General features: G+C 47.8%; 1 protein-coding gene across 4 annotated transcripts in view; it reads right to left on the bottom strand.

Moving 5' to 3' along the window:
* The window catches only part of FRMD4A (FERM domain containing 4A), a 647,838-nt gene that overhangs the window by 349,453 nt on the left and 283,677 nt on the right, over positions 1–14,708 (bottom strand). Inside the window, exon 1 of one of the 4 annotated variants that reach the window (XM_008268104.4) lies at positions 4,252–4,429. The exons of the other annotated variants lie outside the window; for them this stretch is intronic. Coding sequence (XP_008266326.2) covers positions 4,252–4,317 — 66 coding nt within the window. The 5' untranslated portion in view covers positions 4,318–4,429. Of the gene's footprint in view, positions 1–4,251; positions 4,430–14,708 lie in introns of those variants that run through there. 4 annotated transcript variants of the gene reach the window in all.

The raw sequence follows: 14,708 nt of genomic DNA, 5'->3' as shown, positions 1-14,708 counted from the left end.
TGATTTCCTCTGATGAACCAGCAGCAGTAGCAGAACAGCTAGTGGAGCCCCAGAGTGGTGACAACTAATTATGGAACACCAGGTCTGATAGGTCCCTTTTATCTCATCTTGCAGAGCCCTCTCATTCCCACAAAGCCCCCCAGTGGCCCTTTGTAATCCTGGAAAGGAAGTGTCAATATGGAAACAGCTGTTCTGGAGATAGTGGGAGGACATCCTAACGAGCCTGCTATGAGCTATAGAGCTACAGAGGAAAGCCACGGCTAATGAGACTCTGATGCAAATATTCTTTCTAGACAATTAGGCTCACACGAGAAAGCCTGTAGCTGCGAGCAGGGCTGGCCGAGAAGATGCACTGGTCTACAGATTCAAGCCCCTTCTTGCTCTCATTCAGGTTTCCATTCCCTCAAACCCTGCGCGATGTCAGAACACTCTCCACGGCTCTTTCTGGGAAGTGGCTCTGGAAAGACAGCCCAAGGTGACCTGGCTCAGAAGCTCAACCAAGGAAGCCACTGGAGTCCCCAGAGTTCCATCCCCTGTCAGCTGCAGCCTTCAGGACAGGGCGTCTCCTGCTGCAGAAACAGCTGCAGGTGGATGTGGCTCAGGCAGGGAGTGCAGGCTGTAGTTAGGAAGAGCCAACATTCTCAATAATTTAGGGGGAGCTGAGATGGCCACAGTGAGAGGGAGCTTTGGGGCAGAGGAGAGAAACCTGACTTTTTGCAGTAAGGGGCTTAAAAACAGATGCCGGAGCGCCATCAAGACATCAGACATAGCCCTATGCACCTGCTCAGTGTCACTTCTTCAGCCACTACGAAAGTCCTGCAAGCTGGAGCAGAATAAGCTGCACTTTAGTGATGAGGGCACTGAAGCTGAGAAAGATGAGACGCCTGTCCCGGGCTGGGAGTCAGATCCTCTCCATGTGACTTGAAGGCTCACAGCCTCAGTTTTCCTTAGGGCTAGGGACACCAGTGGGAAATCCATACAGAAGAGCAAGGAAACAGTTTGGGCAGAAGCTCAGAGGGTTCCTTCTGAAGAGAGAGAATTTATTTTTTTATTTGGACAGGCAGAGTTAGACAGTGAGAGAGACAGAGAGAGAGAGAGAAAGGTCTTCCTTTTCCTTTGGTTCACCCCCCAAATGGCCGCTATGGCCGGTGCGCTAGGGCAATCTGAAGCAAGGAGCAGGTGCTTCTCCTTGTCTCCGTGCAGGTGCAGGGCCCAAGCACTTGGGCCATCCTCCACTGCACTCCCAGGCCAGAGCAGAGAGCTGGATTGGAAGAGGAGCGACTGGGACAGAATCCGGTGCCCCAACTGGGACTAGAACCCGGGGTGCCAGTGCCGCAGGCGGGGGATTAGCCTAGTGAGCCGCGGGGCTGGCCACTGCAGAGAGAGATTTTTAACTTGGAAGCCATACACGGGGACTCCTGCAGCACTCAGTGATGGTCCAGTTTTAATCTGGGTGTGGGATACACAGGGTTTTCTTTCTTTTCTTTTTTTTTTTTTTTTTGTACATGAGCATACACATGAATTCTTCTGTGCCCCATGTATTTCTTACAACAAATTTGCAACAGAAAAAGAGTCTCTATTCTTTGTATCACATGCAGTGACTTCCTCAGTATTTGTTACCATGGTGGCCTCTGTCATGACTGTGTAGGGGGCCAGACTATAACCTGGTGAGAAACATATGCAACCTTGGGAATTCTTTCTTATGCGTCTTATGGCCTCCAACAAAAATCAAATTTTCTAATGAAAACAGAAAATATTCATCACAAAGCAAGTGACTGATATATACCTACTGAGGTCAATTTGTACAATATTTGAGGGGCCACATAGTCCAGAAAAGCATTCTTGCTTTTCTGTTACTCAGAATCTCTTTGAGGAGACAAGATAGGGAGCCAGGATAACGACCAGAGAGGCAGAGCTCAGGAATTGCTGGGCCCGAGGCGTTACTGTGACAGAACAGCAGAAACGTTACCCAGGAGGGGAAATTTCACTGCACCTTGAAGCAGTGTGAACTTCGAGCAAGTCCAGAAAATGTGGGATCACAGGCATAAGACACACAGTGAGAACGGGCATGCTGTCTGGGACTGGCGTCGGCCAGTTGGGCTGCAGTGGACAACTCCCAGTGGGAACTGGTAGGCGGGAAGGTTACAATAGAACTTGGCTTCCCAAGCCTTGTGCAATCAATGGCTGGTTGCTTAGATTGGTTTGGCTCGGGGCACATAAATGCTAAGGAGGATGTGGGAGATCGATGGGGGCGGCGGGGGTGGGGGGAGAATGGGCAAGAGATATTGGTACGGAAGGCAGGCACGTACTATATCAATAAGAATTCAAAAGAAAACACAGTGTGGGGAGATTGTGCTGAAGTAGTGATAATCGGTGGATGAACTGAGGGACAAACGCTGGCTATAGGAGAATTAGAAAGTTAGCTTCGGAGTTGGCGTTGTGGCCCAGCAATTTAATGCCCTGCCCTGCGGTGCAAGAATCCCATATGGTCACAGAGGTCCCCGCTGTTGCTCTTGAAATCCAGCTCTCTGCTGTGGCCTGGGAAAGCAGTGGAGCATGGCCCAAGTGCTTGGGCCCCTGCACATGCGTGGGAGACTAGGAAGAAGCTCCTGGATCCTGGCTTCGGATCGGCACGGCTCTGGCAGTGGACCATCGAATAGAACACCTCTCTCTCTGCCTCTCTTCCCTCTGTGTAACTCCCTGACTTTTGAATAAATAAATAAAATCTTAAAACAAAACAAAACAAAACAAAATAAAACAAAAAGGTTGGCTTTAGCGGAAGTAAAAAAGACCCAAACTGTGGCTACGAACAGAACGGAGTGTGGGATAGCATGGCTTTCCAAGGGGGAGTGTCATGGGCTTTGAAACATGTCCAAGGTTTGGGAAGGACTCGGGGGATAGCATTGGGCTGGGGCCAGCTAAGGAGAGAAGGGGAACACGTTACTGACTTTGTGGCATTTTAGTAAAATAAGTCCTGATGAATTTTTTACTCTGAGATAAGCCAACTCACACCAACCATTCATCATGCCACAGACCATCCTCCTGCCACCCCTCCCCCCCCACCTCCTGCTGTCCTCGGCAGTCAGGCCGAACGTCCCCATCCTCTGCTCAGTCTGATGAAGTGATGCCCGTGCCCGTGAAGCACCCAGCCCTGGAAATCCAGAAGGACACGCTCCGCTCCTGAAACACTCTTCCTCCAGGCACGGCCTCCCAAAGCAAAGGTCAGAATGAATTCACATCACTCCGATGCCCACGCCCAGTCCTGGAAGGGGTGGATCCCTCTGGGAATCCTGCCAGCACCACATTGCCTTAATGCAAAGACAAATTATAAATGAATAAGAGAAAAAAAAAAAAAAGCCTCCAGACGCTCACAGCTGCCAAAACATCCCGTGCTGTGAAAAGTTCCTGAAGGGGACTTGGTGCTGTATAGTGGAGAAGCCGCCGGCCCCGTGCAGCCCTGGCCAGAGCTGAGATGCACACTGGCTGGGCCTCAAAACCTGACACAGCCGCCTTCCCGCGGGCAGCAGCCGAGTTGTTCTTGGAACGGGCACGCCTTACAGCTGCCTCGCCACCTGTGTGTCTCACAGTCTATAGCTCCCTAAGCCCCCACTCAGCGACACGAGACGAACAGAGCTGCCTCGGACAGGGGACCCCGAGAAGAGGGTGGTTTGGGGTTTTCCAAGCTGGCAGGGCTCAGACTGACACAGGCACAGACGTGTCCTTGTCAGCTCTCTAAAGGAAAGAGACACATCGCTCTAACAGCCTTGTCCCAGAAAATCGATTGCTGACAACTCTTGGTAACGGGGCACCCATGAAAATGGGACGGAGCCAGGCACTGGGCCTCCGACCAAGGTGAAGTTCACGACTGCAGCTTATACTCCGCATTCTCTACTTGAAAGACTCGGGGTCTGGGTACCACTTCCCCCACCCACCTATTTTCCTGGAATGATCGCACAAACAGACCGGTTCTCCCAGAGAATGCCTGCTGTAGCCACTTGGCCCTTTCCTATTCCTTCACCCCATTCCTTCAGACTTCTGCAAGCTCCTTGAACAGAGGCCTGCATCTCTGCTTCTCAGTCTGTACGGATCATTCCAGGTCTCACAGGCGTAGCAGGGCTTTCTCCCCCCTCTCCACCCCCCACAAGGCACCTGAGTAAGCAACAGTGACAGCGTGCGGGATTGGGACAGTTGCAGTTCAGACCTCAGACTGAGACTTCCGGGGTGGCAGGGGCGCGTCTCGCCTTTACTTACAAACACGTCCATGAGCAGGTGTTCCAGCGTCGCCTCGAAGTCATCCAGTTTGGCAGCTAAAGTCATGATGAAGGTTCCAGTGTGCTCAGGCCCTGCGGAGGCCCCCCCCCACCCCAGTTCAAACTCCTTAGCTCAGCAAACGCCGTTGGCGCCAAATTTAGTCCCAACACAGAGCTGCCACTAATGGGAAGTGGAAACCTTTAAAACAAACCAGAACATCACAGACTGGACGGCTGGAGCTCGCAAGCCAGAAACTCAAAAGAATCAACAAACGATGCACGCACACACAAAAGCAACCTCTCTCACTGTGCCATATGGGATCACACTGGGCGCAAAGTGAGGTCAGCAGGTGGGAGATCCAGGCGCTGCCTCCTCTGGATCAGCTCGCAGTCGCAGGGGCTGGCCAAGTGCAGGCAACCTCCACGGCGCGTGAGAGGGAAGACAGTGCCAGGGCCTGCCAACAGGAGTGGGACAAGTGGAGGGAACCGTCTGACTCCGATATTTATAGGGCCACATGTTTGTGACTCGAGCCCGCTCCTCAGTTCATTTCTGACCTTTCACAAATGGCTAAACACACTGGAGCGTATTGTCGAACGGGGGCAGTGGGTCCCGCAGAAGTTGGCTGTGACCAATGCTAGGGCAATTCACACAGACACGCCATCAATGGGTCTTTGTAAAAATCCCATCAGACCTTGCTGGGTACGCGATGACAGAAAAGCACAGAGCCTTGTGGAAAACAAGGGGAGGAAAGTCGTGCGGGTACTCGGGTTTTCCTCAGAGTATTATCAATTCCCTCATGGGCTCCTCCACCCTCGCCCGCTCCTCTGCGAGAGTAGCTAAACATCCTGGAAAAAAGCCAACCTCTGGTGTCAACACCTCATGCTTCTGCCAGTAAAAGTCTATCCATGAAGTCCTGCAAATGCCATTTCTCCTTCTCTGATTGCCGAGTTTGCTTTTTTTAATTTTTCATGTAAAATTGTGGTAGAAGTCACACATAACAAAAAATGTGCTACCCCAGCTATTTTAAGGTTACAGTTCGGTCGTGTAAAACACATGCACACTGTTGTATAACCATCACCACCACCCATTTCCAGAGCTCTTTGCCGTTCCTGGAACTGAATGTCCCCATTAAACAGTAACCTTCTACTTCCCCTCCCTGATCTCTGGGAAACCACTATTCTACTTCCTTTTCTTGCTCTTTTTAAAGATTTATTTATTTATTTGAAAGGCAAAGTTAACAGAGTGAGAATGAGAGAGGGAGAGATGGAAAGAGATCTTCCACCTGCTGGCTCACTTCTCGATGGCAGCAATGGCTGGGACAGGTTGGGGATGAAGCCAGGAGCCTGAAACTCCCATCTGGATCTTTCCCATGGGTGGCAGGAAACCAAGTACTTGGGTCATCTTCCACTGCTTTCCCAGGTGCACTAGCAGAGAGCTAGATGGAGAGCGGAGCAGCTGAGACTCCAACTAGTACTCCTAAGGGATCCCAGCGTTGCAAGTGACTTAACCCTCTGTGCCACAAGACCAGCCCCAATCCTTGGACTTCTGTGTCTACGAATCTCATCACTCTAGTTCCATATATGAGTGGAACTACAGTGTTTATCCTTTGGTACTGGCTTATTTTCACTTTGCTTAATGTCCTAAGACTCCCTCACATTTTCACATCTGTCAGAATCGCCTTCCTTTAGAAAGCTGGAATCATTCATCTTAAGAAACACAACTGCTTGGAACAGTTTTTCAGGCCTGAGAAATCCCATCAGGGAACACTTGGTAGTAGAGGCACGGATAGCCATTGCTGCAAAACCACCGTCGGCTCAGCAAGTCCTGAGTTCTAGCCTCTTAGTTCCTGCGTAACTTCCAAGCTGTTCACCACAAGCAAACTCTTGCTCCCCCCACAGTGTATGAGCACTGATGCCCGAGTGAACTCTGATGCTGAAGAAGGAAGCCCACGTGAGTTTGAGAAACAGAAAATGTTGCTGCTGTGTAACTCCCTCTCCCCTTCATGGCAGAGTGCCCCAGAACTCAGTATCTACCATGTGCTCAAAGGATATTCAGATGGTTATAAATCCAGCATCTTAACATCTAAACAAGCTACTGTAAAATAAACGACAATTAAAAAAAACAGCGACACAAAGCATCATATTATTTAAAACACAGGTTTGGGGTTTGCCAAACTAGTTTAGCTTGACTGCCAGTCCTAAATTGTCCATAAATGTTCTTCAAGTTACTGTCTGCATTTGGCTCTTAGGCGGCTAAGGAAGAATGGGAGTGGGCGTCACACAGGTGTCTTTTGTTAGTGAAGTGCATGAGGGAGGGAGCTGGGAGAACTGTGATAAATGACTTCAATCATGGAGAAGGTACAGAAAATTTATTTCCCTGATAGGGAAAGTCATCCACCGACCTTCCTATCTGCTCATGTGTTTGCCAGGTCTGAAATGGATTCAATAACCACAGCAACAAAGATTCAACACAACATAACTTCTAGCCACTGAGTTGCCATCTTATGTCAAAACTGCAGCTGCTTGAAGACCCTCAGAGAGCCAGGCATCTTCTCTCTCTCAGGCACCATGGGCTGTGTTACCAGGAGACTCTTGGGGGGCTGTGTATGTATAAACGCATACAAACGAATGCAATGGCTTTCTAGTTTTCCAACAAGCTCAGGGGAGTGTTCAAAATCAAGTTTTCTGCTAATGCACACACTAGGAGGCAGCAGGTTCAAGCGGCTGGCTGGATTTTACCACCCATGGGGGAGAACCCAATTGAGTCCCTGGCTCCCTTTTTCAGCCTGATTCAAGCCAGCCATTATGGGCACTTAGATAATGAACCAGAGAATGAGAGATCTCTCTCTCTCTCTCTTTCTCTCTTTGCATTCCAAGCAAAATTAAAATCAATAAGTCTTTAAGAGAATATAAGCAGCCAACTTCAGGGACAAGAAGATACATACAACTTGGTCATGTAAAGGGTTAGCGCTCTAGAGCGAGGGATCTGAGGGGAAGGCATGGAGAACATACTGCTCTTATGAAGAAAATCGTTTCAACAGTTTTCAGAGGAGAGAAATCGGTGAGGGAGCCTACAAAGGGAACAGGGAATTGGCAGTAGGCTGTGGATGCCACGCAGAAGACACACGAATTTCACTGTTAGGGAACGATTATGAGCCACAGGTAGTAGCTGCATCGCAAACAGAAAATAGGACCATGTGGGTATTAAGAGAGGGACACTGTTATGGTACCAGTGCCTTCCTTAGATATGAGAATATCGTAATGAACAAATGGCATGGGCAGCAGTTTTCTTAGTAGCTATGTCTAATTAACACTTCTGTGTTAGTTGATTCATATCTCGTTTAGGAGTGCAGCCAGACCCTAGGATAGGTGCTGGTGCCTACTAAGAACAGTAAGACATGGTTCCTTCCTTAATACATTTTATCCTCTCTTTTCTTGGGGCATGCGGACATAGCAAGTGCTTTCTTGCTGGGAGCCAATCTACAACTTGGAGGATAAGGGAGAGTTCATTGATAAAGATGGCAGATATTACTCCTACCCTATTTGAAAGGCAATAAGGAAGAATAAGTGAGGTACAAGAGCCCCCTCTCCCTCAACTGCACCGGGATAGGATTTGCAGCACTAAGTGGCAGTGATTGATGCTGGGGACTGAGCCCAGAGATTACTGGGTTTGACTAGGTGGCAGCATTGGGCTCAATACTAGCAGCTCTGGATCCCAATATCACCCACAGATTTCACTTTGACAGTATAAAACTCAGTTGGAAAAATGTACTTTGTCAAAGCTTGATGGTTACCTTACGCAAACCACCACGTTGGGGCTTGCCAGATGAGAAGAATTCATCAGGAACATGCTTGATATGGTAGGCACACACCAGACTTGTTATGCACTCTTAAATAATAACATTTAAAGGTAGATTTTTAAGTTTAGAGAAAATTTAAATGTCTTTCTGTAGTAATCTCAGGTGACAATCGCTTTCTCCTACATCTGTGAACGATCTCCAGCAGGCTGAACATTCTGGCAAGATTCAAGTAAAACATAAGTTTCTGGACGGTGGAGATAGCCTGGATTTACTGTACAGAAATGAAGCTGGCCTCCCCTTAGCCGTTCTTCCTAGGGAAGTGATGGATAAACCATTCTTTGAGAAAGTATTGTATCATTCTGCATCCCTAAGAACAAATCATCCACTTCAGATGCGTGAGTACCCTACAGAGCCGAGGTCATCTGTCGCTCCCCCTCTTCGTGGAGGAACGACACAGGACCCTGCACTGTTCTTTTGTCTGCTCGGCCCTTCCTGGGTTTGCTGCTGGTTCTTCCCAGGTTGGCTGCTGTCCCTCCACCTCCGTGGAAGGGCGGTTCCCCCTGCCACTTTCCCCACTTCCGCGGGGGAGCAGCACACCGCCGGCCGGCTCTCTCGGGGGCTGCTCAGATGTTCCTCAGGTGTTCCCCTTAGATGTTCCTGGTGCATGTTGTCTCTCTCCTCCTTTATAGTCCTCTTCCACCAATCCCAACTCTGCTACCCACACGCCGAGTACACTGCTCTCCTCCAATCAGGAGCGGGATCAGCTCCTGCAGGTTACTGGTTGAACTGGAGGCAGCTGTGTAAAAGTTGCTTTTACTCCTCTCCCAGCGCCATATTGTGGGAGAGCAGATGCATAGAGTAAGTCTTAATTCCAGTAACTTAGTCTAGTCCAAGTTGCTCCCCACAGTCATCTGGATCAACAAGAGCAGAGTTCAATTCATGTCAACCAATCTCTATTAAAGGCAGCGGTGTACACGCCCAAGGCGGTAGGCAATTGAATACACAACAATGTGTTTCTAGAAACATCTTCCTGTCCACCCGAGAGAGTGTGATTTTCTACTCAGTATGGCCATTTCTTTGAAGCTCAGGTACAAGGCAGTGGATCAGACCACCAGAGAATTGATCAAAACTGGCCAATAAGTAGACCTACTTACCATGTTAGTGCCTGCACTGGAGAATCGAAGTAGCAATTTTATACAATTATTAAGCAGTTACTGGAGATATTTAAAAAACAAAACCATTAGTTTTATTTTGGTCAATAAGTTATGTCCCATATGGTCAGTTTATAATGCAAAAATAAAAACCTTCTATGATTATCTTTAATCCATCTTGAGTTGATTTTTATACATGGTCTAAGAGTCCAATTTCATGCTGCAATGTGGAAATCCAGTTTTCCTGACACCATGTGTGAAAAGACTGTCCTTTCTCCAAACACGGAGGTTACTGTCCTAAGTGAGACAAGTCAGACACTAAAAAATAAATACTGCTTGATCTCACATATGTAACCTAAACCAGTGCATCAGGGAGTGGAATGGTGGGTGCCAGGGGTTGAGAGGAGCCGTGGGGAGAAATGGGGAGATGATGGTCAAGGCACACAAAGTTTCAGTTTCACAAGAGGAATCGTGGCCAGAGACCTAATGTACAGCATTGTGAACACAGCCAACAATGCTGCAGTGTACGAAGTGTCTGCACAAAGTTCATGGAAAATGTACATCACGACAAGACAACGTGTGGATTTCAAATTTTTTGCACCAAACTGGTATTTTAATTTCATTTCCCATGAACTTTCTGAAGCACCCTCATATACTTGAAACTTGCTAAGAGGATAGATCTTAAGTGTCTTCATCAGAAAAAGAGAAAATGGTAACTATGCAAAGTGATGGATATATTAATTTGCACGATGGTGGTGACTGTTCCACTATGCCTATATTTTTTTCATTTTTATTTATTTATTGTTTAGCATATTTTCTTTATTCACATTTTATTTTTCTTTCTCAATTATATCCCAATAAAGATGGGAAAATACTCCTCCACAATGTATATGTGTATAAGTTACTGATATCAAACGTCCCATTGATGTACTTGTCTATCAAGCTTGTACCTTGCTTTAAAACTAGAAAGAAAGAGGATGTGGGACATACTACGCTTGTTTAAGTAAAACAGACCCTCTGATGGCTCTGGGGACAGCTGCCTGTCTGGGAGTAGTTATAAAGGCTAGCCTGTCTGTTCCGGCTGCCTCTTGGAGAACAGACACATTAATTTAAAGCTTTGTTCCTATAGGGCCCCGGCAGGCTGGCACTGGACTGCGCTCAGGCGGGGTAATCTCTGTGCCTGCCCTCATTCCCACCATGCTTGTGTCAGCTGGATGACACAGCCAACCTTGTCCTCCCTGTGCACAGCGCGTCTTCCGCAGTGACAGTCTCTGTGACAAGTACAAAGGCTCCACTCCCCTACATCCGTCCCCCAGCCCCAGCGCAGCCCCGTCCTCTCACAAGGATGGATTTCAAGACTTCCAGTACTAAAAGGCAGTGAAGTAGGTGTCAGGCACACATAGTGGTGCCCTGGGCTCATGCTGGACAGAGACGCACAGGGACTTGTCTGATCTTTTCCTGGTCTCTGGCCACGTGTCACGCGCTTCACCACTTGGAGAATGTGTAGGGATTCCAGGGTCACCACCACCAGGACATCTGTGGAGTGTGCCAAGAAAAGATGCTCTCAGCCCCATGGCACACCCTGTCTAAGTCATTTTGCTTCCCAGGGTTCAAATGTGCGTCATGGAAACACAGGCCCTTGCCAAGCTCTCCTGAATCTTTTTGACTTATGTGATGACCCCTTCCCACCTGTAAAAGACAGGAAGGATTTAAAGATTCTGTGTTGTTTTGAGAACGAACACAATAGCTCTAGGTAAAGCAGTTAATGGGACTCTGAGAGAAGCTGCAGGCCTAGAGGGTGTGCGATGGCTACTATGTTACATGTTCTCCACAGTGGGCACCTGCCAGGGAGGGAAGGTCATTGCCGAAGGGAGTATGTCTGCGCTAATAAAAGCACACTCTAGGGAGAGCCATCCATTTAAAGTAGCTCTGACTGAGACTGGGTTTTCTCTCCCCAGAGCCTTTACCGTGGTGCGTAGAATGATCAGTGATTCTTAACCCTTTGTCTAATTGATATTTTTAAATGTCCCTTACTGTCCTCAAATGAAACTCAGACATAAATGTAACTCGCTTACACATATTACTTTAAAATACCAACACAATCTGCCATGTAAACAAAAAAACAAAAGGAACATCTTCTGCCATGAAATAACATTTCTTGCAATGCACAAATGCATGTAATACAACTGCAGCGGAAATCACCGGGAAACGGGAGCCTGCTTGATCCTTCTTAAGGCCAGATCTGAAAAAGGCTGCCTGTCCCGGCCTGTTCTAGCAGGGGCTCAGACACCACCGAATGACTGCCATTAGTGAAGTCCTCTTCCTGAAGCGTGAATACCTTCCAACGAACTCTTAGCTAGAAGGAAGAGATATCACCTCTTGATTTCACAATAGTTGCATTCCTCCACGCGTCAGTAAGCGGTGCCCCACGGCAGGTGCCACCGTGCAGGCCCACAATCCAACATCACTACTGCTGTGAGCCACTTTGCCAGGTGCCAGGGAAGGGCAGCTGCTGGAACAATAACCTCTCCCTGCTAGCATGGGGTCAGTGTAGGATCCACTTGTTCTGTTCATCACCAACTCGCAGACATCACTGGTGTGCTCCACCTACCATCAGCTGTCACCTCAGACATTCAGGCGAGATCAGCCTCCCTGAGCTGAACTAGTGATAAGGGAAGAGGACATCCTAGACAGAAGGAAAAGATATGTGTGTGTCTGTGTGTTTCTCTGTGTGTCTGTGTGTGTCTGAGCAGGAGCCGGAGTGCAGTGTTGCTGACTGAGACACGCACATTCTTTTCACTTTCAGGACTTTGCCAAGAACTCCCAAATGAGCACAAGATCAATTCAGGAGGGTGTGACCATTACCAGTAAGGCCAGGCTGGGAGCCCATGACACTGTGCAGGCTGACTTGTCCCAGGCGCTCAGCACAATGCATTTGTTGAACTGGTTGTGTCCGGGCTGGCCTAATCCAGAGGCTACAGGGACGCTGTACTGGGCAGCTGTGGCAGCTGGCAGCACCTAAGCAGAGCTCATGCAGTGCAGAGGTCACAGAAGGCAGCGGGAAAGGCTCCCGAACCCTGCACAACCCTCAAATCAGCAGTGCCCTAGTTCTCCTCACCCCATCTACAGAACTTGGAAAAGTGATCTGGGTACAGCTGGCTGCCGAAGGCCAATGGGAGGATGCCTTGGACCTTTGGCTCCCAATAAGATGACTAGGATGCCATCACTGAGAAAAATGAAGCTCCCCAAAGACAAGGGCAGTATTTTCCTAAGAATTACTCTGATAGGGAAGGAGGACCAGATCCTGGACTTGGCGTGAGTGCATCTCTACCCATACCTCAGAACCCTAATCAATTATGAACCCCAGATCCTCATTCAGTATACAGATCCCTGGTCAGGCTTAGCTTGAGTGCTCACTCAGACAGAGGACCTGATAGGACCTGCATGTACCTCACAGTGGCAGCACTGTGTCAGACACCAGGCGCACACCTCTTCACGCAGGCCATCCCTAGAAGAGACATTTCCTCACGGTCTCGCTGACATTTCTGCACAAGCTACGATCAGAGGGATAGTTTCATGACAGGAGGTTGTGTCTCAATGCAGGTGCATCTATCTCGGCCTAGCCTAGAGGAGGGCTTCCAGACTTTGGGCATCACGGACAGTGAGGATCGAAAAAAAAATTACACATTGGGAGGACCAACCTGTAAGGCTGTCCTCTGTTTGGGCATTCAAAACGAATAACATGAAAAGTGAACTACCATCTGTCATCACCATGATTTGATTTTTTAAAAAAAAGACATTTCAACACATAACCAATATAGAAAAGATTCTCTGTAAATGAAGTAAATTTAGCTTCATAAAAAATTCCCATTGCTGTCTCTATTTTTCTTTTGGGCTTCACACTATAGAGGACTTTCCTGCACTGAGTATCAGAGACTGGGTCTGGGACTAGAGATTGAAAGAGTTCTCAGCTTCAATTCAGCTGTACCATCTGTGTTTATCTCCATTTTAAAATATAGCCCTAACTGTGCCTAAATGTAGAGTAATGATTGGCAGAAATAGTGGTGGGTGTTTGTCACAGCTATTAAGACCCTGCTAGGGATACCCACAACCTATATCGGATTTTGAGTCCTGGCTCTGATGTTGGTTCCAGCTTTGTGCTACTGTGCACCTGGGGAGACAGCAGGTGATATCCACCTACACGGGGGCCCTGAATGGAGTTCCTGGCTCCTGGTTTCAGCCTGCTGGAGACATGGTTTTACAGGCGTTTGGGGAGTGAGCCAGTGGTGGGAGACAGTGTCTGCCTGCCTGCCTGCCTGTCTGTCTCTTGCTTTCTCTCTCTCTCTTCCTCGCTGTCTCAAATAAAATAAAGAAATAAATAAACATACGGGCAGAAACAACGCCTTTGCATCATGTGCTTTACTTCTCTTCCCATGTCAGTGCAGAGCCCCAGCAGGGAAGGGGAGGAAGGCAGAAAAGGAGAGATGAAGGCCACACCACGCCCTGGTTTTCAGGGGCTGCAGCCAGAGCGAGCAGCCGCAGAGTGTAGGGATGCTTCTCCCACTTCTCCATCAACTCAAGCTGCTTGCAGGTCTGCTCTGCTTTCTGGTATCCACTGGGACTGTCTGGGTGCTGCTCTGGACTTCCAACCATAACAGAATCCACTGATTTTTTTCTGTAAGTAAATGCTTCAGAGGCAGCAACCCATTCCTGACCCTCAAGACTGAGACTATCTTTTTCAGGAACTTTTTGCTGATATTTCTAGAAAAGGAAATATTCACAGATGATACAAATTTCAAAATTAATATGCATAGTAGATAAAAACCTTCTCTCTCTTCAACTGCTGTACAATAGCCAAAGCACCCAGTTCTCACTAGAGGCAACCACCCTGACATGTTTCTTGAGATGGTCTCATCAGATTCAGACATAAAATATTATTCTTCATGATTATTTGTGTACACATACACAAATGATAACATACTGTGTTTACATCTGTAAATTCTCCTTCATTGTCTGGAGTATTTCATTAAACTGGTCTCTAACTGATAGGTATTGCAAATAATACAACACAAAACAAACGTTAACTTTGTATATGTGTCAAAGGCAGACTTCTAGAAGTGTTGATTCAAAGGCCATGGACATTCAAAAACAATTAGATACTGTCAATTCTGCTCTCCATGGAGGCTGTACTGAGTTATAGGCCCATGGTACAGAGTGCCTGACTCCCTCCCTACATCATGAAGTTGGCCATACAGAGCAACAGCAAAACTACTGAACCTTGAGCAATTGTGATAGGCGAAAATGGCATTTCACATTGACTTTTAATTGAATAACCTTTCATAAGCCAAAATCCTTGCTCTCAATATTTCCCTAAAGTGAATTCTCTTTTTAATTTTTAAAATTACTGTGTACCTCCTGTGTGCCAGGAACTATTCTTTTAAAAAAAATCTGAGAGAGAGACAGCACTCCCATCCACTGGCTCACTTTAAAATGGCCCTGGGCCCAGG

This window comes from Oryctolagus cuniculus, chromosome 13 (assembly GCF_964237555.1).
Source record: "Oryctolagus cuniculus chromosome 13, mOryCun1.1, whole genome shotgun sequence".
Lineage (NCBI taxonomy): Eukaryota > Metazoa > Chordata > Mammalia > Lagomorpha > Leporidae > Oryctolagus > Oryctolagus cuniculus.
This window is presented reverse-complemented; position numbering and strand designations above follow the sequence as displayed.